Raw genomic sequence first — 24,515 nt, 5'->3', positions numbered from 1 at the left:
GATCACTAGTCACTTTATACAATGCCACTCTAAATAATGGCACTTTAATAATGTTTACATATCTTACATTACTCATATCACATGTACACTACCGTTCAAAAGTTTGGGGTCACTTTGAAATGTCCTTGTTTTTGAAAGAAAAGCAAATTTTTTGTTCTTTAAAATAACATCTATTTGATCAGAAATACAGTGTAGACATTGTTAATGTCAGAACAGAAGAAAGTTATTTGTTTCTAGCCATTTTGAGCCTGTAATCGAACCCACAAATGCTGATGCTCCAGATACTCAAGTAGTCTAGAGAAGGCCAGTTTTATTCCTTCTTTAATCATAAATTAGCTGTTTCCAGCTACAATAGTCATTTACAACATTAACAATGTCTACACAGTATTTCTGATACATTTTAATGAACAAAGAATTTGCTTTTCTTTCAAAAACAGGGACATTTCTAAGTGACCCCAAACCTTTGAACGGTAGTGTATATGCTGTATTTCATACCATCTATTGCACCTTGCCTATGCCGCTAGGCCATCGCTCATCCATATACTTACATGTACATATTCTCATTCACCCTTTTGGATTTGTGTGTATTAGGTACTTGTTGGGGAATTATTAACATCTGCTAATCATGTGTATGTGACAAATAAAATGCGATTTGAATCAGGTGTGTTAGTGCTGGGCTGGAACAGAAGCCTGCACACCCAGCAGGGTTGGCCTGCTCCAGTTGTAATAGGTTTATACATTGTGTGACTTTTGAACTGTATTTTTGTTCACTAAATTTGCGAACATAGGTACACATATAATCCATGGTATATAAGAATGTCCCCTTATTATCTTGGGACCTCTTCATCTGCAGACAGGGTTTCACAGCTCTCTGTACCTGAGGACAGAAGACATTACAAAGTAACAGGCTGCATTATCCTCAAATTAGACAGCACTGAATATTATGTAGATATACCTCTCTGTACTTAGTTTTTTTTAGCTGGGGACTAGAACTGGAGAATATTTTTTAAATGTCCTCCCACAAAGGTACCTGCCCTATCCAGAGTAGCCTACTCTCCATTCTCTGACAGCAACAACTGATAGCTAATCCTTTCACCCTATTCCATGGCTGTTGGCTAGCTACCTCGCTACAAATATATTTAGAGTTACAACAATAAATATATCACAATAGCTAGCTAACTAGCTAATAAGAAGTTCGCAAGCTGGTAAAATTTAATTCACTTAGCTAGCTATACAGTATGTAACGTTTTCTAACTAGCAAACATAACGTTAGCAGCTCATTTGAGTTACCCTGCATACTACGTTAAGTTTCTGGTGCAAGCTAGCTAATAATACATCGTTTTCGATCATTTTCAAAATATATTTACTTACTTGAATAGGTTCTCCCACTGCCTCCGTTTTCTGGGTCCTTAGACAAACTAAATAATGGGCAATATTCCCAAAGTTTCCGGTGGTAGCAAAAGGCAGCCAGCCATGTGGACGATTGGAGGACTTCCATCAGACTGACTTTGGTCTTCCAACATCACGCATCTGCAAGCCCTCTATAGATCACAATCTGGGAAAGAATGTTTCACTCTATCCAAGCTGTTTCAGAGTGTTATTTGGCCAAGTACTGTATATGGTTGCAGTACTACCTGAGGGAATTTTGAACAGAACATCAAATACTAAAAACGTATCCACTGACCTCGTCAATAAGGAAAAGCCGGACCAACTGCAGCAGGCAGTTATCCCTCCACTTCCTCGTCATGCTGTCCCATTTTTCCTGCGAGAAACAGAAATGTGTCTGTGCTTTATCAAGAACTGGTTAATAAAGTGTTAACATTTTCCTGCAGTGGGTTAAATCAGGGTCACACAGAGTGTTTCTTTGTGGCCTTAAACAAATCTACTTTGAAACAAAAGTATACACATTACACACATGGTTGTGGGCTTAAACAAACAATATAGAGTTGAAATGTATTCCATTTTGAGTTCCCATCCCAATATTTCACTTTATATACATCACAGAAGACTGAAATATAACAAAACGGTTTGACATAGAAACACCGGATTTTCGTCTGGTTAAATTTTTGGGGGGACTAATTATGAAAATATGAAAAATATTAATAAGATTCCACCCATGAGGCCACTAGGTCATTTGACTGCAGGTCATGAATTGTCTCGATACAACTGAATTTATCCATCCTCGCATCACAAACAAACCCCTATTGCAACATGGATATCACGCCTGCTATGGTCACAGGATCAGCCACCTCATTGCGCTACATATTACACACAAATAAAAATGTCCGCCGGTGACAGGCTATGCCACATACAGTATACTGTACACTGGGATACGGTGTCACTCACAGGTGTGGTCATGATGATATGGGCGTCCTGAATCTCAAAGAAGTCGTCGATCTCTGTGTCTCCGGTCAGCTCCTTGCAGCTCAGGCCCAGAGGCCCGAATTTCTTCTTCCAGTCCTCAAAGCGCTGGCTGCATAGAGCTTTGATGGGGGCCACTGAAGACGACAGAAGCATTCACAATCAATGCATCTCATCATACAGTTTTCATTTTATAAAATGTTATCAATTTACATTTTGAACACGTAGAAAGTATGGGTGTAGTCAGGTCATAAATTACTTACAACATGTAAACAACAAACCAGATATCAAGACTGCATACAGGCTAACCTATACTGTACCATGAATCAGCTCTTAATGTCTTAGTGCTTTTTACCTAGTGCTTTTGACAAGGACACTAAGTACTGTAATTGGAGGGCCTTACTGTACACAGCTTTGACGTTTCTCCAGGGCTCTGTGGTCTCCATCAGTAGGCGGATGATGGCCAACTCAAAAAGCACAGTCTTACCAGAGCCCGTAGGAGCACAAGCCACAAAGTTCTTACCTGTGTATAGAACCTGCAAAACATACATGGCTCATAAAAATGTCTCAAGGATACTGTTTTGCTGTAAAGGTTCTTAATTGGATGACAATTCTGAATGCTTACGTCATCTAGGGCATTTGATTGAACGTAGTTGAAGTAAGGGAACTCTTTGAAGACCGATCTAAATTTAGCAGCTGTGTTCATTTGATTAAGGACACCCAACAAACAACCCACAATTGTTCCTTAGACTTCATGTAGTCATCATTAAGCATGCATCAATCAAGCATTCATTAACTTTTCATTCCTTGCGTTATTACCGATAATACAGATGTGAAAGGATACGGATTTCAGAGATTGGTCGGAGTATCCCAGGCCCAGAAGTACCTAATATGAAAACAAATCCATAGACATCTCATTTTACATTCACACTGACAGTGGCAACCCAACCCCAGTCAAAATGGCAGATATTGTCCACCCCCTAGTGGTATTTTTCTGTCATTACAGCAAAGAGGGCATTGGGTAGTGCTCACCTCGTTTCACCTCATCAAGCTCTAACGAACAGTGACAGGCTGCTGCCATGACCATTACATCTGAGTACATTCTTCAGCTACAACACCTCATCATAGCAATATGTATATGATTTATATATAAACACAGACATGGTGTTGGGTTCAGTCTGTGCGGTACTACTTTGTATGTGAAGGGGTTGGGGTGTCATGGGGAGAACATGAGCCCTCTTGGTGCCCTTGTCCTGTGTCTTCTGTGGTGGTCCCCGGGCTGTAGGCGGGCACAGACCGGTGAGGGAGCCGGGGCCTGCTGCCGACTGCTTTGCCAGCCGAGGCTCTGTCGCCATAGAAACATGGTCGAAGGTTTGCTGCACTCCGGGTCTTGCCTGGTTGAGGCCTCTGTTTGAGTTTGCGCTGCTGTTCAACACCTGACCACTGGGAGGTTTGAACAAACTGTAACGACAAAGAGATTATTTAATTTATAGGTAGAGAGCTCATAAGTGCTTACAGTGATATCCCACATATCATGATGTAACTAGTACAGCCATGTATTTAATAAAGAAGGTGCCATTTCAGAAGGGCTCTGACAGACGCCATTACATTTCAAAACTATAGTATCTGACGAAGACACATGATGGGGGACACTGACATTTACTATGTATTCTGAACGCACAGTATGCACACTCATTAGTTTCATTTGAACGGCTTACCTTCTCCGTAGAGGTGGGCTTTGGCTGAACTCCAGAGGGAAATGTTTCTGCTCCAGTGCATGACCAGACTCCTGTGGGGTTTTAGTTCGACCTCTAACCTTTGTGGTATCCTGGGATTTATTCATGAAGTCTTCCCGAGCCCAAAGGGCACACCCGCCCTGTGCCTCAGGTTCTTTTCTTCCATCACTGGTATTCTGATTTAATTTGTTATTCTTGGGAGTGAAACCATCACCGTCAACTGCTCTTTTCAAAGGGGGAAGGAATTTGTTGGACTTCTGAGAGAAACCTGCATTGGAGATGGTCAGAAAGGGATTTGATAGACGACTTGATAATGCAATAATTGACATGACTTAAAACAAGACCCAGTTTAAGCCTAGTCTTGAACTAAAAATCATTTTCAAAAGATCATTTTCATTGAAAGTGCATTTTAGGCCAGGACTCCGCTTAGTCCGGGTCCGGGAAACTGGCCCTTACAGTATTGACTGAATTAACTAAAATTATTTAATCACTTCAAATGCCACTTACTGAATGATGAAAGAACCTCTGCCTCTTTCTGGATGTCCTGAGTGGCTGGGATCTGGGAGAGGGACAGAGGGGGTTCCAACTGCCAAGAACTCTGCTCTTGACAAAGTGGCTTTCTGGAGACGGGAGGAGGGCAGGAAAAGAGTTAAGCAAAGCTTAACATGGCTAGGAACTTTGCTCTTGCTAAATACAAATCTAGTGGGGCATGACTGTGGGATGCAGGTTGTTTCTGACGACTCACACTTTGTGGACAACTGGCCTCTCAAAGAACAGGTTATCCAGGGACAAAGTGCAGTCTTCTGAGTCCAACATCTCGTTAGATCATGTAGGCCTATGCAACAGTCATCTGTAGAATTACAAAGTTAGAGTAATCATGGTATACAGTGCATTCGGAAAGTATTCAGAGCAAAGGGTCTGAATATTTATGGGAATAAGGTATTTCTGTTTTTTCTAAAAATCTGTTTTCGCTTTGGCATTATGGGGTATTTATTCCGTTTTAGAATAAGGCTATAATGTAACAAATATGGAAAAAGTCAAGGGGTCTGAATACTTTCCGAACGCGCTGTATGCAGCAGACACCGACAGGCATTTCAGGGCACCAAGGAGACGGACAATGTTGCCACAACAGGAAAGTCTTTATAGGTACTGCCTAGGTTTGCAGCAACTGGGAGAAATTGTAAGAAATGTAAAAAATGTGTCAGTAGCCTGACTAGACTTCATAAAATATCTTAAACATACTGTAAAGCCTAAATGTTTTTTGTGCAAAGGCCTAAGGTGTTGAAACCCCTACACCAGATCAACGCAAGATGGCAGTCTCTTGGTCAGGACTAGCAAGGATCGTCACTAGTTACCACAGCCACAAAGTCATAAACCCCGCCTATTTCTACAATTTATCTTCTTAAAATTAGATTTTAAACCTAACCACACTGCTGACCTTATGCTTAACCCTGACTTTAAATTAAGACCAAAAAGCACATTTTTGTCCTCATGAATTTCTACAATATTTTGTCTTCGTGGCTGTGGTAACTAATGGAAACCCCAGCAAGCTAACGTTCGCTAACTAGGCAGGCAAGTTGGCTCACTTTCATGTAGTTAAGCGACTTATTTGACAAATTATAAAAGTGTATTATATGACCATAATAATGACCGCCTGTTAATTCGTATTATATTTCAAACTGACGGGTGGCGTGTAAATAGATAATTCAAGTAAGTCGAATCATTTTTAGCCTACCTGTTTCGGTGGGTGTACTACTATAGCTAACTAGTCTCGAGCTAGACGCTGACGATACCCGCTCTTTGCTCGAGGGAGATAGCAAATATTTCAATAACTAAACCAAGATAGACCACAGCCTGTCGTTTCCAACGGGAACTAATGAGTAATTGTGGGCAGAACAAGAAAAGAGGTGGGCAGAGCCAAGCACGAGTTAGCGAGATCCTATTGGAGCGTTCTAGCTCATCTGCATATTTCCGTTAGGGACGCTTCCTCTGTGAAGTGCGCGTGTGCAATAATTCACCTCGCCTTTGCACCCCTTATAAACAGCGCGATTTAAAAAAACTTAATCCACCATGTTCATAACATATTCTAGTTTTGGGAACAGAAAACTGTATTGAGATAAAATGTTTCATCGATGAGAAAATGTGCAGAATGTCGGCCAAGATCCATCTCGCTCCATCTTCTCCACTACCATATTTGGTAAAGAGTGGAAACGCCAAGCGGACGCTTCACATTTATACATCCGGTGAAATATCTGTCTTATTGTTATATCTATGGATAAACGTTTGCCAGCTCAGATTAATCGGTAACTCAAAACATTATTAGCATTTTTTCGTTTTAACACAAAAATAATTAATGTATTGTAAAAATCTATTTCGAATCAAGCTGCTCGATAGACCGTTCGTTTATTTATTTGACAACTAGCTAAATATCTAAGCCATAGGCCAGCTGATTGACTGGTGTGCCGCGCGTTGCGGCTGCCTCTTGACACCAAAACGACTGGCAGGTTTCAAAACAACATGCATTGAGTGTTGGCTATACAAAGGTACATGAAGATTTTATGCGTTATTTGAATATCCTGTAAGACGATGAGTGGGGGGGGGGTAGAATTAGTGGAAAAAATATGACAATGTTTATTAACAGGTAAGAGCTCACAACCGTAGCCTAGCTGACACGTTAATACACAGCGTGGATAAAGAGGCTGTGTAATTGTGTAAAACAAACCAAAAATATCAAACATTGGGAGTAAATATTTGTCTTGATTGCCAGTAATCATGTGCTACTATGACTGTTGAGTAGCTATAACTGTATCCGCAAGGTGTTCACAAACCCAAATGTGATCCAGACAGAGAGAAAAAGAGACATATATATATATATACATTGAATGGAAATGACCATCTAACATGTCAGTGTATTCGATTTGAATAAAATAACCATTTCAAACCGGCTATCAGTAGCGTCCACCCAATCTTCTACCTATAATAAACTAGGTAGATGATCATCAACTCGGGATTTTTCATGCCGCCTATCTGGGACAAACCACTCTCACTTGCGGGGGAAGCTTATCACGGTGACAAAAAGTTTATGAAAGATCACGGAAGTATAATGAAATGATTACTTACATTGTGAATGTTATATTATATCCATACTTCTACACTGGAAAAATGTTGTGCAATTAAAAAGTGCACTCATTAATGCATTTGTGTCGTTCTTGTATTCCCTCTCAAAAAAATGGTTTAACCTACGTAGACCAAGGAAAATGGCGACTGTAGAATGGATGGAAGACGAAAGTGAGCAATAATTCAATGCAACGATTAAAGTGCATATCGTTTGCATTTACACCGTTCAAAGGTAACGTTTCAAGTCTTCTCTAACAATATTGTCACATCTCGGTATTGCTCAAACATGTCCGGTGTTTTTTGTGTGGTTTTGGTGGAGGTTTTTGTTTTGGTATGGACATTATGGACTGGGTAACGTTAGGCTATTACACGCGTCCAACAACAGGAAGATTTAAAGAGAAGTAAAGCACCTTTGGATCTTTATGGGGCTCGAGGAACTATGTTGGTGCTCGAGTGTAAAGGTTGCGCTGTGTTTTGGCATAGCTGGGCTACAGTTCTACAACGCATAGCTAGAAAGTTTACTATAGAATGCATAACTGTCAACTGCTCATCAACAACGTTACCCATCGGTCTTGAGCAAGGGGTGATCGATTAGCATTTTATTATAAGATATATGTTGTGACATGCATGCATTTATGGCTTGCTTGACAGGTGTCCTTAAATGGGCATATTTAGCCCACTCATCGCTCACCTTGCTGTCGTCATGTACATGAAAAATAATATTTTTTCTATTGAAAATGTATCTGTATATAGTGTTGTGGGTATTCAAACCCTCATGGGATGCTTACCAGGGGTGTATAGAGCCCCACAGTGGAGGTGTCATAATACCCATAAAACCTAGCGGGCAAAGAAGGAAATTGTTTTTCCACCATTCATTTTTCCCATAGGGGATTTTAGAAACACTTAAAATAAGGTCTGTGTTTCATGTAGGCTTACACTGGCGTAACGTTTTGATAACCATCTAAATCTCTCTTAGACAAGGTGACTTATCAATATATTTGGGTCTATTTACTCTCAGATTCGAAATGCTCATTTACATCAAAGAAGACATCATGCAAGACTACAGATCCCTGCAAGCTCCTAGCTGAATCATCTCTCGCTGAAACCTTTGCTAAACTTGCACAAGACAGTTCACAGAATTGTCAGTTTAAAGAAATCTTGCCAATTTATTAATTACTACTGTTACCAACTGGCTCGTAACCCTTAACAAAGATGGAGACAACGCGGAGGTAAAACTATATACAAGTAACAATGGTGTGTGTGTGAAGTCAGTGTAAGTGAGTAGATGCGTGCATAGATGGTGATAATGAGGGGTGCCAAAACAAACTAACACAAAGAAGCCACAAAATGCCGCAACCAAAAATAAGCATGTCTGCGTGGAGAGTCTCAATGTATGGGGGAAAGGTGTATTTATCCCCGGGACACACCTGAGCCCAGAGGTGTTCCATTTCGCTGACGACCCTCCCAGCTCCGCCCACCGACATCCTATTAAGAAAAACGAGCAGAGAGAAAGAATTCGTGACCCTCATAAAACCGGGGACCACCAAGGACACTGGTACACCACACCAACCAAAAAACTTGAAATGTAAATATTCAACAACATATATATATATATAACACCAACAAAATACTGCTCTGGTTAACGCTAACCCATCTGCCACAGCCAACCTTGTCCTCCCCATACCTCAGCAACCTTTGTGCACAGGAAGCAACGTTTAAGAGAGGGAGGGGAAACGAGGACAGCAGGGAACCAATGACAGGACAACACAAAATAAGCAGTAGCTGGTCACGTAAATGACACGCATACGTCACAACTCTGGGACCACATGCATAAGAAAATGCGTGTCCACTGATCAATAGGACCAGATGCGTTCAGGAACAGGGTGCACGAGAGAGAGAGTCAGCAATGGCATTATCAGACCCCCTGTTGTGCCGCACATCGAGATGGAAATCCCGTAAAAACAAACACCATCTCATTACCTCTGGTTAGGACACATCATAGACCTCAAGGTGAGAGGGTTATGGTCGGCGTAGACCACATTAGGTACAACACCCGACCTTATGTACACCTCGAAGTGTTGTAGCGCCCATATGAGTGCTAGCACTTCTTTTTCCGCCACAGACTAGTTCAACTTATAACAGTTAAACTTCTTTGAAGATAAACTAACGGGCCTCTTAACACCGGACACATCTGCCCCACAACCTGATTTGCAGAGGAATGACGAAGCCACGGGAGGAGCAGCCAGCACAGGAGGTGAGGTAAGCAGCCTCTCTGCGTCATCAAAAGCCTGCGACAGAGAGGAGACCAGACTTAAACCGACTTAGCTTTCAGCAAATCTGTCAGGGGAGCGACTATGGTAGAAAAGTTCCTACTGAAACGACGCTAATAACCAATCGTTCCCAAGAAACGCATCAGTTCTTTAGTGGTTGGCGGTGGAAAAGCACCAATAGCTACCACTTTAGCCCGAACAGGACGCACCTCACCCTGCCCAGCCACCTTACGAAGGTATGTATCTAACTGTCACCTGAGCAAACTCCCACTTTGCCAAGTTGATAGTGAGGCGAACCACAGCCAGGCGGTCGAACAAGGCTTGAATACGGGACAAATGCTCCTCAAGTATCTGCATAAACCAATACATCGTCCAGACAAACAGTGCCCCCGACCAGACCGGAGACAACCCTATTCATAAGGCGCTGTAAAGTGGCAGGTGCGTTCCGCAGGCCGAAACTCATAACCGAATACGAGTACAGCCCGGAGGGTGTAATAAGGGCAGATATTTTGCGTGCCTTACGCGTCAGTGGCACCTGCTCACAAACTTCGCTACTCCGACCTGATCAACGCAGTCCTCCATCCGAGGAAGAGGAAATTAATTTGGCTTAGTGACACTGTTTACCTTACGGTAGTCCGTACAAAATCTGTTTGTCCCATCCGGTTTACTGACCAAGATACAGGGAAAAGCCCAGCTGGAGAAAGAAGGCTCTGCAATATCACTCTCCAGCATGTACCTGATCTCAGCATCCAGACAACTCTGTTTCTCTGAAGAAACTATAGAACGGCTGACGGATCCCCAACGCCAATATCGTGTTCTATCAAGTTTGTACGTGTCGGCGTATCAGAAATCAAAACTGGAAAACTCAGAATCAGACCGACCAACTCGTCTCGCCTATCAGCAGGTAGATGAGCGAGAAGGCGATCTAAAACATCCAGTTTCTGAATTTTTCAATCTACCCTGCAGTATGCAATCGTCGGGACCAGGGACATCCTCCTCACCATGCAAGGGCATAGCATGACAAAAAGAAGAACCCAGCGATGTAACAGTACCGAACAAAAGCTTGCCGCCACTGGACGCCGGAGCAGTGGAAACACTTTCTCTGGAGTGATGTATCATGCTTCACCATGTGGCAGTCCAATGGACGAATCTGGGTTTGGCAGATGGCAGGAGAATGCTACCTGCCCCAATACATAGTGCCAACTGTAAAGTTTGGTGGAGGAGGAATAATGGTCAGGGGCTGTTTTTCATGGTTTGTGCTGGGCCCCTTAGCTCCAGTGAAGGGAAATCTTAACGCTACAGCATACAATGACATTCTAGACGATTCTGTGCTTCCAGCTTTGTGGCAACAGTTTGGGGAAGGCCATTTCCTGTTTCAGCATAACAATGCCCCCGTGCAGAAAGCGAGGTCCATACAGAAATGGTTTGTCGATAGGTGTGGAAGAACTTGACTGGCCTGCACAGAGCCCTGACCTCACCCCCATTGAATACCTTTGGGATGAATTGGAACGCTGATTGCGAGCCAGGCTTAATCGTCCAACATCAGTGCCCGACCTCACTAATGCTCTTGTGGCTGAATGGATCAAGTCCCTGCAGCTGAATGGATCAAGTCCCTGCAGCAATGTTCCAACATCTAGTGGAAAGCCTTCCCAGAAGAGTGGAGGCTGTTATAGCAGCTGGGGCCATGCTGAAACATGAGGCGGATGAATGGCACGACAATGGGCCTCAGGATCTTGTCACAGCATCTCTGTGCATTTAAATTGCCATAGATAAAATTCAATTGTGTTTGTTGTCATTAGCTTATGCCTGCCCATACCGTAACCCCACTGCCACCATGGGGCACTCTGACACCAGCAAACAGCTCGCCTACCTGACGCCATACACTTGAAAGGTCTGCGTTTGTGAGGCCAGTTGGACGTAGTGCCACATTTTCTAACACAACATTGGAGGTGGCTTATGGTAGAGAAATGAACATTCAATTCTCTGGCAACAGCTCTGGTGGACATTCCTGCAGTCTGCATGCCAATTCCACGCTCCTTTAAAGCTTGAGACATATATGGCATTGTGTTTTGTGGCCTTTTATTGTTCCAAGCACAAGGTGCACCTATGTAATGATCATGCTGTTTAATAATTTTCTTGATATGCCACACTTGTCAAATTGCTCACTAACAGGGATGTAAACAAATTTGTGCACAACATTTTAGAGAAATAAGCTGTTTGTGTATATGGAACATTTCTGGGATATTTTATTTCAGCTCATGAAACAAGGGACCAACACTTTACATGTTACATTTTACATTTTTGTTCAGTATACAGTACAAGTCAAAAGTTTGGACACCTACTCATTCAAGGGTTTTTYGTTATTTTTACAGTTTTCTACAATTTACAACTATGAAATAACACATGAAATCATGTAGTAACCAAAAAAGTGTTAAACAAATCAAAATATATTTTAGATTCTTCAAAGTTGCCACCCTTTGTCTTGATGATAGCTTTGCACACTCTCTCAATGAAGCTGGTCTCTCAACCAGCTTCATGAGGAATGCTTTTCCAACAGTCTTGAAGGAGTTCCCACATATGCTGAGCACTTGTTGGCTGCTTTTCCTTCACTCTGCGGTCTAATTCATCCCAAACCATCTCAATTGGGTTGAGGTCGGGTGATTGTGGAGGCCAGGTCATCTGATGCAGCACTCCATCACTCTCCTTCTTGGTCAAATAGCCCTTACACTGCCTGGAGGTGTGTTTTGGGTCATTTTCCTGTTGAAAAACAAATGATAGTCCCATTAAGTGCAAACCAGTTGGGATGGTGTATTGCTGCAGAATGCTGTGGTAGCCATGCTGGTTAAGTGTGCCATGAATTCTAAATAAATCACAGACAGTGTCACCAGCAAAGCACCATCACACCACCCCCCCATGCTTCACGGTGTCCTTTAGTAGTGGCTTTGCAGCAATTCGACCATGGTCTTAAGAGGCTTTTAAACAGCTTCTACCCCCAAGCCATAAGACTCTTGAACATCTAATCAAATGGCTACCCAGACTATTTGCGTTGGCCCCCCCTATTTTACGCTGCTGCCACTCTGTTTATTATCTATTTATAGTCACTTTAATAACTCTACCTACATGTACATATTACCTCAATTACCTCGACTAACCGCTGCCCCCGCACATTGACTCTGTACCGGTACCCCCTGTATATAGCCTCACTTATTATTATTATTTATTTTACTGCTGCTCTTTAATTATTTGTTTTATTTCTTATCTTTTTGGGGTATTTTTCTTAACTGCATTGTTGGTTAACGGCTTGTAAGTAAGCATTTCACTGTAAGGTCACTACACCTGTTGTATTCGGCGCATGTGACAATTTGATTTGATGAAGGCCTGATTCACGCAGTCTCCTCTGAACAGTTGATGTTGAGATGTGTCTGTTATTTGAACTCTGAAGCATTTATTGGGGCTGCAATCTGACACGGAACCCAAACCGGCTGCGCGCGTGCGCCATCGTGGATACATTTATTTTGTCCCACCCCACACCAAACGCAGGTTAAAATATCAAAACAAACTCTGAACCAATTATATTAATTTGTGGACAGGTTGAAATGCATTAAACATTTATGGCAATTTAGCTAGTTAGCCTGCACTTGCTAGCTAATTTGTCCTATTTAGCTAGCTTGCTGTTGCTAGCTAATTTGTCCTGGGATATAAACATTGAGTTGTTATTTTACCTGAAATGCACAAAGTCCTCTACTCCGCCAAGTAATCCACACAAAACGGTCAACCGAATCGTTGCCTTCCAGGCTTTTTCTTCTTTTGACTTTATATTGCGATTGGCAACTTTCATAAATTAGGTGCATTACCGCCACCGACCTCGTTCGTCTTTCAGTCACCCACGTGGGTATAACCAATGAGGAGATGGCACGTGGGTACCTGCTTCTATAAACCAATGAGGAGATGGGAGAGGCAGGACTTGCAGCGCGATCTGCGTCAGAAATAGAACAGATTTCTATTTTAGACCTTGGCAACGCAGACGCTCGCGAGCAGTGTGGGTGCATAATTGAATAACATGGATTTCTAAATGTATTTTGCAACGCTCCTGCACGCGACGCGAGCGGTTTGGTCAGCCTGTGAGGTGCAGGTAACTCTAATGAACTTATCCTCTGCAGCAGAGTGATCTCTGGGTCTCCCTTTCCTGTGGCGGTCCTCATGAGAGCCAGTTTCATCATAGCACTTGATGGTTTTTGCTAAATTTTCCGGATTGACTGACCTTCATGTCTTAGTAATGACGGACTGTAATTTCTCTTTGCTTATTTGAGCTGTTCTTGCCATAATATGGACTTGGTCTTTTACCAAATAGGGCTATCTTTTGTATACCACCCCTACCTTGTAACAACACAACTGATTGGTTCAAACGCATTAAAAAGGAAAGAAATTCCACAAATTAACCTTTAACAAGGCACACCTGTAAATTGAAATGCATTCCAGGTGACTTCGTCATCAAATCAAATGTATTTATTGGTCACATACACATGTTTCGTAGATGGTATTGCAGGTGTAGCGAAATGCTTGTGTTTCTAGCTCCAAAAGTGCAGTAATATCTAACAATTCACAACAATACACACAAACCTAAAAGTAAAACAATGGAATTAAGGAATATATAAATATTAGGATGAGCAATGTCGGAGTGGCATAGACTAAAATACAGTAGAATATACTATATACATATGAGATGAGTAAAGCAAAAATATGTAAACACTATTAAAGTGACTAGTGTTCCATTATTAGAGTAGCCAGTGATGTATATAGGGAAGAAGCTGGTTGAGAGAATGCAAAGTGTGCAAAGCTGTCATCAAGGCAAAGGGTGGCTACTTTGAAGAATCTCAAATATATTTAGATTGTTTCATACTGTTTTTGGTTACTACATGATTCCATATGTGTTATTTCATAGTTTTGATGTCTTCACTATCATTCTACAATGTAGAAAATAGTAAAAATAAAGAAAAACCCTTGAATGAGTTTGTGTCCAAAATGTTGACTGGTACTGTGCATAAATACAATTGAGATCATATTTTGCAGCAGCTCTCAGAAGTCATGTTTTTTTTGCTGTGCACCATTAGCAGAGTTCTTAAAGGAGAGGTACCATACTTGGCAAGTGTAGCCAGCTAGATGATTGATGGGCAAAGTAAACAACTTTCTGTTCTGTTTTTTTTTTTTTTCTAGAGTTCAGCTGCAGAAATGTCTGATCTGACCGGTATTGATGAAGAAGAGAAAGATGCAGATCCTGTGATTGACCCTTTAGATCTCTTTCAAGATCTAATGAGAAATCAGACGCCCTTGTTTATAGAAACATTGGACAGACCTCAGACCTCTCCTCTGAGAGAAAATAGCAGTGTCCTTGATGTTCTCTCAAACACAAATGTGTTGTCTGTGAATGGACCTTTACACCAGGCCTTCGAATCAGATGAACTCAACAGCTTGTCAACAGAAAAGGAGGAGGAGAAGAGTATTACTCAGTTGAAGACTGTGCAGGACATTGACACTACAGGGATATGGGGTTTCGATGTAGAATCTTCAGAGAACTCGATGGATAATTATGAGGGCCCCCTGAGCTGGGACCCTCAGAGAGAATTCATGCAGTTTCTGTGGGACGACCACGATGATTCTCCCATGGAGGAGCCACCAATGGCAGATCCTCCCCCAAACAGCCAAAGGAGGAGGAAACGCAAAATGGACATGGTGGTCATGGTAGATCCCTCAGAGGAACTGTTCTCTGATTTGAGCCTCAAGTCAACAAAGGACGTATTTGATGAGGAGGATCTAGAAGACCCTGTTCCCATCAACAAGGTCCAATCCTTGAGAAAACGCTGCAAACCTCAATCACTGACGAGGAAGAAAGCACCGTATCCCAATGGAACTGTAGAGGCCATCAAGCAACTTATTTTCAACGCGCCTGCAAGAAATCCACATGAGAAAAGCGTGGCTCACAGGCTTAAAACGCTGAAAGGGAATCCGCTGACTGACTCTTGTTCAGAGGAGGAGCCATTGTTTTTTCCTTGCACAAAGTGCAACATCAATTTCAAGGAGAAGAACCATTTGCACCGGCACATGAGGACTCACACAGATCCGCCCAGTCTGATCAACATTCCAAAGCCTTTTATATGCAGGGAGTGTGGACAGTCGTTCCGCTTTCGGAATTCTCTCCTTCGTCACATGACCATTCACCAGGAGAGAAGAGAGAGACTCATGGAGGAGATCAAGGGCATGAATGAATTGAAGGATGAGGGCACAGATGCAAGGCTACAGTGTCCCCAGTGCACTTTTGGAACAAATTGTCCAAATACATTTGTTCAACATGCCAAGACTCATGAGAAGGACAAGCGGTACTACGACTGTAAGAATTGTAACTATATGGCTGTGACTGTGTTGGAACTTGAGAGACACATGAACAAAGAACACAGTCTCTGTAAAAACCTGGACAAGCCAGATAAACCCAGAGTGTTTAGGTCAAAGGAAGATGATAAAACACCTCATTCCTACTCCTGTAACCATTGTTCTTATGGCACCTCAAGCAAAAACATCTTTAAAAATCATCTTGAGATTCGTCATAATCAGACATACGAGGAATATGACGTTTTCCAGAGTAGAGAAAGAAATGAGGATGCACAATCACCTTCTGAGAAGCACTTCCCCATTAGGAAACCCACAGTAGTAAATTCATTTTCTTCAGAGCTGACATCAAAATTATCTGTGAAAAAAATGGCTTTCAGAAAAAGAACAGATTTGCCTTGTGATTCAAATGACATTTCTGATCTTTTCAAAAAGGATAAGGTAGTTCACAGAGCGCAAAGAGGCTTCAAGTCTCAAACCACAGAGTCAAAACTTGACAAGTCAATAAATAATCTATTGTCTCGACAAAGACGTGACAAGCAGAGGGATGAAAAAAATGTCACCACAGGTTGTTTTTTTGTCGAGGGCACAAATGGTGACCGTGATCATGATTTTGGACAAACATTGTCAGGAATTTCAGAAAGTCCAAATTCTTCTTCAAATGGCCACAAACATTTATTGGCATCTAAGTTGGAGAATAATATCTTAAATTCTGGCTGTGATTCCAGTTTAAGTGAAGGTAATAGTGTAGACCTCAACAGCAAACATGTCTCTAAACTTGTCGTAGAAATGCCAGTTATGAAAAAATCACCTTCCAAAAGAAAAATGTCCACCCCTTATCGCAATACCGTTGACCAGGACTCTTACTTAATTTTACCGAAACATTTTCAAAGTCAGAAAATGCAAAATATGGTGGAGGAGATGGAAGACAGTGATAATAAGGATGTCTTTCAGTATAGTGATGACACCACAAATGCCAACAATAAAGTTCCCGCTAAAAGTGAAATCAAGCAAGAGAAACTGTACATTGGTAATTCCTTTAGCAGAAGAATGTCTATGAAAGGAGTCCTTGGAACCTCTGCAGACCTGTTTGAGAAAGGTCAAAACAGGAATTCTCAGCAGAAGCCTGTTGTCAAGGAAGAGTGCATAGAAACACAGGTTTTTGGAGAGAACCTTGCGCCCAACTCGGTGCCACTAAGTGAATCCTTTTTAGATGCTGATTCAGAAGGGGGTGGGGAGCGGAAGACCTGTCCTTACTGTCCTGCAGAGTTCGAGTCAGGTGTGGGATTATCCAATCACGTGAGAGGGCATCTGCATAGAGTTGGACTGAATTACAATGCACGCCATGTGGTATCACGAGAGCAGGTGGCTTCTCAAGACAGGAAACCTCGCATCCGTCGAAAGATGGGTGCAATACGACTGAAAAAAGGTACTATTTTCCATTATCTTTTTCCTTTATTTTCCTTGATTTAAATTAATGTAGCATTGGGAGAAAAAAAATCCATAAATCCAGCCATAGAGAATAACCTATCATCAAAAAAAGTGGTTTATAACATACACAATTAGAAGCATCAATATATATAGATCAAGCGTGACTAAATTCGAGCCCAGTAACTTTGCTCACCGCATCCTCCTTCGATTGTCTCGTCTCGGCTGCCACGAAAAGCCCCCACCTGCTGATCTGCATGAAGTGTGTGCGTGCCACTAGCGATGTACTTTGCTGGACATGCTAGCTGTTCTCGGTGGCGCATCATCACTTCAAAGGCATTCTGTCATGGTGTTATCGGTTGGCCTACTACTACTGGTAGTACCGGTAAAATGTAAGTTATGAATCGCAAATCAATGTACAGCTGACACACTTCGATTTCATCAATAACATTTGACCTCAATTTGGTTGTTCAAAATACTATCAGCTTGCACTGTGTCTTTTCTGATGAATGCCCTGATCTCTGGGCAGTCAATTGGTAAAATGACATTTTTGTTCCGTCTATTAATCACTTCTAATAGATCTGAAAATTATGCAATAACCATGAATTTAACCGACTGTTTATAATGAGGGACGTCTCACGTTTAACCTGGACGCAATAAAAGAAACGTCCTCTCACTGTCAACTGTGTTTATTTTAAGCAAACTTAACATGTGTAAATATTTGTATGAACACAACAAGATTCAACAACTGAGACAAACTGAACAAGTTCCACAGACATGTGACTAACAGAAATAGAATAATGTGTCCCTGAACAAAGGGGGGGGTCAAAATCAAAAGTAACAGTCAGTATCTGGTGCAGCCACCAGCTGCATTAAGTACTGCAGTGCATCTCCTCATGGACTGCACCAGATTTGCCAGTTCTTGCTGTGAGATGTTATCCCACTCTTCCACCAAGGCACCTGCAAGTTCCCAAGAACATTTCTGGGGGGAATGGCCCTAGCTCTCACCCTCCGATCCAACAGGTCCCAGACGTGCTCAATGGGATTGAGATCCGGCTCTTTGCTGGCCATAGCAGAACAGTGACATTCCTGTCTTGCAGGAAATCACGCACAGAACAAGCAGTATGGCTGGTGGCATTGTCATGTCAGGATGAACCTGCAGGAAGGGTATCACATGAGGGAGAAGGAGCTTCCCTGTAACGCAGAGTTGAGATTGCCTGCTATGACAACAAGCTCAGTCCGATGTGCTGTGACACACCCGCCCAGACCATGACGGACCTCCACCTCCAAATCGATCCCGCTCCAGAGTACAGGCCTCGGTATAACGCTCATTCCTTCGACGATAAATGCGACTCCGACCATCACCCCTGGTGAGACAAACCGCGACTCTTCAGTGAAGAGCACATTTTGCCAGTCGCGCTCGTCAGTGAAGAGCATTTTGGCCAGTCCTGCCTGGTCCAGCGACGGTGGGTTTTGTGCCCATAGGCGACGTTGTTGCCGGTGATGTCTGGTGAGGACCTGCCTTACAACAGGCCTACAAGCCCTCAGTCCAGCCTCTCTCAGCCTATTGCGGACAGTCTGAGCACTGATGGAGGGATTGTGCGTTCCTGGTGTAACTCGGGCAGTTGTTGTTGCCATCTGTACCTGTCCCGCAGGTGTGATGTTGGATGTACCGATTCTGTGCAGGTGTTGTTACACGTGGTCTGCCACTGCGAGGACGATCAGCTGCCCCGCTGTCTCCTGTAGCGCTGTCTTAGGCGTCTCACAGTAGAGACATTGCAATTTATTGCCCTGGCCACATCTGCAGTCCTCATGCCTCCTGTGCAGCATGCCTAAGGCACGTTCATGCAGATGAGCAGGGACCCTGGCATCTTCTTTTGGTGTTTTTCAGAGTCAGTAGAAAAGGCCTCTTTAGTGTCCTAAGTTTTAATAACTGTGACCTTAATTGCCTACCATCTGTAAGCTGTTAGTGTGAAAACATAAACCTGGAAAGATGAGAGAAAATGGAATCGGACAAAAAATAAAACAGATTTTAAAACAGATTTTAAAGGGCTCTACCTAATAATAATTTTAAATACATTTAGGCKATGTTAAATCAGAAAGATAATACTTAAGACTGATATAACCCTTTTATTTGTTCAATTTAACCTTTAATACATTTTCAAGATAATGTGGGCTATTTACTTCATATTTCAGTTTTAATAAAATACATAATTTGAAGAACAAACATTGCGGCAATGCATATATTGCAGTAAAACTGTAAATAAGTGACATTAAAGAGATTTTTTGAGGATTTTACATTTTGTGGTCGTGTCTTCCAAGTTGTTTCCGCGGGTCGCAAATAGAAAAATTAGCATGACACAAGCTGAATTAAATTAAAAAGCGTGGGGTACACACGTTAACATTTCACAGAGATACGCTTGTTTTTGTGAGAAGTCTTTGAAAAATAACAGGAACATCGTATTAATATGAACAGCGTATACTAAAATATGAAAATACTACATGTTTCAAAATCATCATCTAGCTTACCTTTTTATATATTGGTTTTATGTCCTCCCGATTTGAGAAGAAAGATGACGAGTTCAATGGTGAACCTAACCTGTCTGTAACCTTAATTCTCACACAGCATCCAGCCTAGCTGATGCCATGCTATTTTCCTGATTTATGACCACTTTTTTTCTCTGTTCTCCATTCATTTAAGCACCCTAATTTTGACCCTTCTATAATGGTAAAAACTCCAATAAGTTCTTAACGGATTATGATAAGAGACATGAGGTTTGGACCTTTTTGTTTTCTTAGAGGATTATCTACACAATTAACATGTTATTTGAACCATTGTTCAAAAGATGCGTTTTTGATTGGACACCCTACAATACACTGAATAAATACATTTTCAGTCATTTAAATTGTAAAGTCTTAATACACATTACCACAACACATTTTTCCAATATGAGGTAAACTCAAACTATTCATTAATTTCGCTGTGTATTTCGGATGGAATCAAGACATTAGAATGTACCAGAGGCCACCAAAAACTCCTCGCCCTCCGGCCCAGGGAACCTGGCTGGTTACTTATCATATTTGCCTTGCTACTCTATGTACTTGTGGAAAACATTACTCAATAATTCGTTTTTTTAGTCTCTAATTTTGAATGGGGATGGGAACTAATTTCCTTGGCATACAAATAATGTTTTGACCAATTATTTCTGCTGTGTTGCTATGTTTTCAGAACCCAAGTTTGGGTCTGAGGGCGCTCCTGTCCGAGGGCACTCCTGTCCACTATGTGGGGACTCTTTTGATAATAAGACTGGGCTATCTAACCATGTTCGGGGCCATCTGAAACGGCTCGGAAAAACCATTGCCACTAAATCCAAGTCCCCAATGTTGTTGCTCCGGGAGCTGATGCGTGACAAGAGAGAGTTCCAGAGAGCTCTGCAGATTCTGGGCAAGAAACGGATCCCCTCCCATTCCAGAATCGCCTCAAAGCAGGTCACCTCTAATCACCTGACACCCCCTAAACGGAATCCCATTCAGAACCTCTACAACAATGCCAAACCACTGGTGCCCATGTATTCTCTGTCAGGGGAAACATTGGATAAGAAACAGGCAGAGACTAAGTTGGAGGTAAAGGGTTCACTCTCGAGTGCCTTGATAGGAATTCTGAAGAAGAGGAAGTGTCAGGAGGACTCAAAGTTGAGGACTTCATCTCAAACGGCAAGAAGCGCCCTGGCAGTTTCCTCCGCCAGCGAGTACAGTAGAGGAGCACAAGTCAACTCAACACTCTCAAACTCTACATCGGGTGAGACCAAGGCTAAATGTAATGTTTGGGATAAAGGGCTGTTAGTTAACCAAAGACAAAATGTTAGCATGAAAGATGTGAATGCCAAATGGATTATGTTTGCGTGCAAAACCATTGCCGATGTGGTCAAAAATGTGACTGATTTTCATTCAATATTGTTTCACAGAGAAAGGTGAATTCAACAGGAAGGTGTGTGTCCATTGCAATGCAACCTTCCACAGCGGTGTTAGTCTGTCCAATCACTTGCGGGCATACGCAAAACGAAAGAGCACTGCCTTGCTGGAGGGAACAAGTAAGTGCCTTCGCATCGTCAGCGGCACATGTTCACAAAGTAACATCACTACTGCACATTTCTTATGCGAACACAATGATTTCCTTAATGTCACTGCCTCACACAGACTCCCTGCCTAAGTGCACACATGGTCACCAGTCAAGACTGAACTTACCTGAGCCTATTGCTCTTGCCTTGTTCTTAATGTTTCAGCTTATGACTGTAAACAAAGGAGGCAGAGATCAAGGCCTGGTTCCAAGAAGAAGATGTCCCCCACTATGCCACACGCACCAGAGGAGATGTATAGACTAACCTGCAGGTACTCTGTACCTCATCTTATATGCCACAAAGTTTGACCCCATACTGTCTATGTCATTGGTGTAAATTATTGTATTATTCATTTACATTTTTACTACTCAGATTTTAAGTTGGGGCGAAGCTCTATTCAATGCATTATTTGTAGTGATGCTTTAAAAGGAATGTTAAGTTGACCAAAGATATTTGCTTTCAAAAAGTTGGTTGAAGCTTCTACTGTCTTTGAGGCCCACTTCTGAATGGGGGGTCTTACTTTGTTTGGATCCTCTGCAGATTCTGTGACCTGGTCTTCCAGGGCCCCTTGTCGGTCCAGGAGGACTGGATAAAGCATCTACAAAGGCACATTATGAACGCCAGTGTCCCCCACACAGGAGCAGGCATGAGGGAGGTCACCTCACTGCCCAGGGACCCGTCCTACCCCACCTCTGACAGACAGACCCCGTCACTGGCAACTCACACTGCCTCCTAAGCCAAGGTTTTTAAAAAAGTATATATTTTGGTTCACCTGAGTGTATGTGTTTGTACATTGGATGTTCCTTCAGTTTTATACAGTCATAATTGAAGAAAAAAAAATGGCCACTATTACAACACACCATTTCAGGAGTTTGACTACCTAATCTCTTAAAACACATTTTTATTTTTGGTATATTGTTACATTTTATTAGCATTTTAAATGTCCCATGTTAGGAATATGATTCCATGTGGGCTGACTGTTTTCTTGTGTTTATGCAGTAATGTCGTGTGGAAGCCATTTCCAATAGAGACAACTCTTACCTCAGATTACTCAATTCTCTGTCCATTTGGTCCAGTTTGGGGACACCCTTTATCTGTATAATAATATATTTACATTTGTTGCTACACATGAAAATGGGACAAATACAATCTTCTTCTGTATTCAAATCATGATCATATTGCTACCATTTGTTTATGCGTGGAGGGGGTTCTGGGGGAAAAAATTTGATAGGAAATCTGCCTGAGGATTAGTTGATGACTATCAATATTGGTAAGTATGGCGTGTGAGTTAATCACAGAATTTAAGGATCAAAACACGGATGACATTTTTTGGGCGGTGTGAGAGAGTGTCACAAACAGCAGTTATCTGCATAAGAACTCAGACTCCTAAATGAATAGGGTTTATCAGTCACAGTTTGTGTTCTCGATGATGCAGTCACAGCGTGGATTGTTGCTGCCTTTCATGAATAACTGTCACCTGTATTTAATGTTTTTAAATAATTTGTTTAAATGTATATCATACCGATATTATGCTGAAACAATTTTTTGATGTTCTAAATAAACTATGGTTTTGTCATCTGGATTGACCTGTTGGTGTTTTCTTTAGCAGTGGCCCACTGTTGTACTGAACAAAAATATAAACGCAACATGTAAAGTGTTGGTCCCATGTTTCATGAGCTGAATAAAAGATCCCAGAAATGTTCCATACACCAGTGGTGTAAAGTGCTTAAGTAAAACTACTTTAAAGTACTACTTAAGCAGACTCTCTAAACACAAATGCTTCGTTTGTAAATTGGAGTGTGCCTCTGGCTATACGTAAATGAATAAAACAAGAAAATCGTGCTGTCCGGTTTGCTTAATATAAAGAATGTGAAATGATTTATACTTCTACTTTTGGTACTTAAGTATATTTTAGCAATTACATTTACTTTTGATACTTACTGTAAGTATTTTTAAAACCCAATACTTTGACTTTTACTGGAGTTGTATTTTACTGGTTGACTTTCACTTGAATCATTGTCTATTATGGTATCTTTACTTTTACTGAAGTATGACAATTGGGTACTTTTTCCACCACTGCCATATACACAAAAAGCTTTTTTCTCTCAAATTATGTACAAATGTGTTTATGCACAAATGACATAGCATTTTATCCTATGTCAAGATAATCCATCCACCTGATTAAACATCATTATACAGGTGCACCTAAAAGGCCACTGCAGTTTTTTAACACAACACAATGCCACGAGTTTTGAGGGAGAATGCAATTGGCATGTTGACTGCAGGAATGTCCACCAGAGCTGTTGCCAGATAATTTAATGTTAATTTCTCTACCATAAGCCACCTCCAATGTTGTTTTAGAGAATTTGACAGTACGTCCAACCGGCCTCACAACCACAGACCACGTGTAACCACGCCAGCCCAGGACCTCCACATCTGGCTTCTTCCCCTGCTGGATCGTCTGAGGGGGCAGGGGGTGCTGAGGACTATTTCTGTCTGTAATAAAGCCCTTTTGTTGGGAAAACTCCTTCTGATTGGCTGGACCTGTCTCCCCAGTGGGTGGGCCTATGCCCTCCCAGGCTCACCCATGGCTGCGCCCCTGCCCAGTCATGTGAAATCCATAGATTAGGGCCTAATTTATTTAAATTGACTGATTTTCCTATATGAACTGTAATTCAGCAAAATATTTGAAATTGTTGCATGTTGTGTTTAAATGTTTGTTCAGTATAGTTTGTCTATGGCTGCGTTACAGGTGGACTTGGCTATATGACATAGATGCAGAAAGTAAACAGCATAGTGGGTCGATTTCTGCAACAGGTAAGAGAGTTGAGGCTCAACTTCTCAGCTGTTTTGGTCCCATGCACAGAAGTCTTGCATCTCAATCATCTCAATAGCTGCGATGCTACTCGTGGCAATTTTGCTGTCTACATTTAACACTGGCAGCCCTATTCTTTTGCCCAATTATTGGATAACTATCTGATTGGTCAAAATACCAATTAGTGCAGCATTTCTCAAACTCGGTCCCCAGGACCATAAGGTGCACACGTTTTGGTTTTAGCCCTAACACTACACAGCTGATTGAAATGATCAAATTTTGATGATTA

At 41.9% G+C, this 24,515-nt stretch overlaps 2 protein-coding genes across 3 annotated transcripts in view; one reads left to right on the top strand and one right to left on the bottom strand.

Moving 5' to 3' along the window:
* Positions 1–6,028, bottom strand: part of LOC111957105 (probable ATP-dependent DNA helicase HFM1) — a 30,033-nt gene extending 24,005 nt beyond the window's left edge. The window contains exons 1-11 of one of the 2 annotated variants that reach the window (XM_023977838.2): positions 5,833–6,028; positions 5,152–5,265; positions 4,843–4,947; positions 4,605–4,717; positions 4,080–4,365; positions 3,554–3,822; positions 3,206–3,247; positions 2,987–3,057; positions 2,765–2,897; positions 2,347–2,498; positions 1,685–1,762 (exon numbers count right to left, since the gene is read on the bottom strand). In XM_023977838.2, coding sequence (XP_023833606.1) covers positions 1,685–1,762; positions 2,347–2,498; positions 2,765–2,897; positions 2,987–3,057; positions 3,206–3,247; positions 3,554–3,822; positions 4,080–4,365; positions 4,605–4,717; positions 4,843–4,913 — 1,215 coding nt within the window. In that variant the 5' untranslated portion in view covers positions 4,914–4,947; positions 5,152–5,265; positions 5,833–6,028. Of the gene's footprint in view, positions 1–1,684; positions 1,763–2,346; positions 2,499–2,764; positions 2,898–2,986; positions 3,058–3,205; positions 3,248–3,553; positions 3,823–4,079; positions 4,366–4,604; positions 4,718–4,842; positions 4,949–5,151; positions 5,266–5,832 lie in introns of both variants that reach the window. The other variant, XM_070436619.1, reaches the window with a different exon arrangement.
* A 380-nt stretch (positions 6,029–6,408) lies between these two features.
* On the top strand, positions 6,409–22,993 carry znf644a (zinc finger protein 644a). Its single transcript, XM_023977399.2, has 7 exons — positions 6,409–6,640; positions 7,345–7,446; positions 14,699–17,294; positions 20,523–21,092; positions 21,259–21,384; positions 21,577–21,682; positions 21,952–22,993. The coding sequence occupies exons 3-7, from the start codon at positions 14,714–14,716 to the stop codon at positions 22,145–22,147; spliced, it is 3,579 nt and encodes a 1,192-aa protein (XP_023833167.1). The 5' UTR covers positions 6,409–6,640; positions 7,345–7,446; positions 14,699–14,713; the 3' UTR covers positions 22,148–22,993.
* Positions 22,994–24,515: the final 1,522 nt, after the last annotated feature.

Source organism: Salvelinus sp. IW2-2015, linkage group LG32 (assembly GCF_002910315.2).
Source record: "Salvelinus sp. IW2-2015 linkage group LG32, ASM291031v2, whole genome shotgun sequence".
NCBI lineage: Eukaryota > Metazoa > Chordata > Actinopteri > Salmoniformes > Salmonidae > Salvelinus > Salvelinus sp. IW2-2015.
Note: the sequence above shows the minus strand (reverse complement) of the source record. Positions and strands in the feature narration are given on the sequence as shown.

Bases quoted from the DNA above. Each gene is read 5' to 3' on its own strand.
- znf644a (XM_023977399.2), top strand. From the start codon at position 14,714: ATGTCTGATCTGACCGGTATTGATGAAGAAGAGAAAGATGCAGATCCT. The intron at 17,295-20,522 runs GTACTATTTTCC...CTATGTTTTCAG, and splicing joins TGCAATACGACTGAAAAAAG to AACCCAAGTTTGGGTCTGAG. The intron at 21,093-21,258 runs GTGAGACCAAGG...ATTGTTTCACAG, and splicing joins ACTCTCAAACTCTACATCGG to AGAAAGGTGAATTCAACAGG.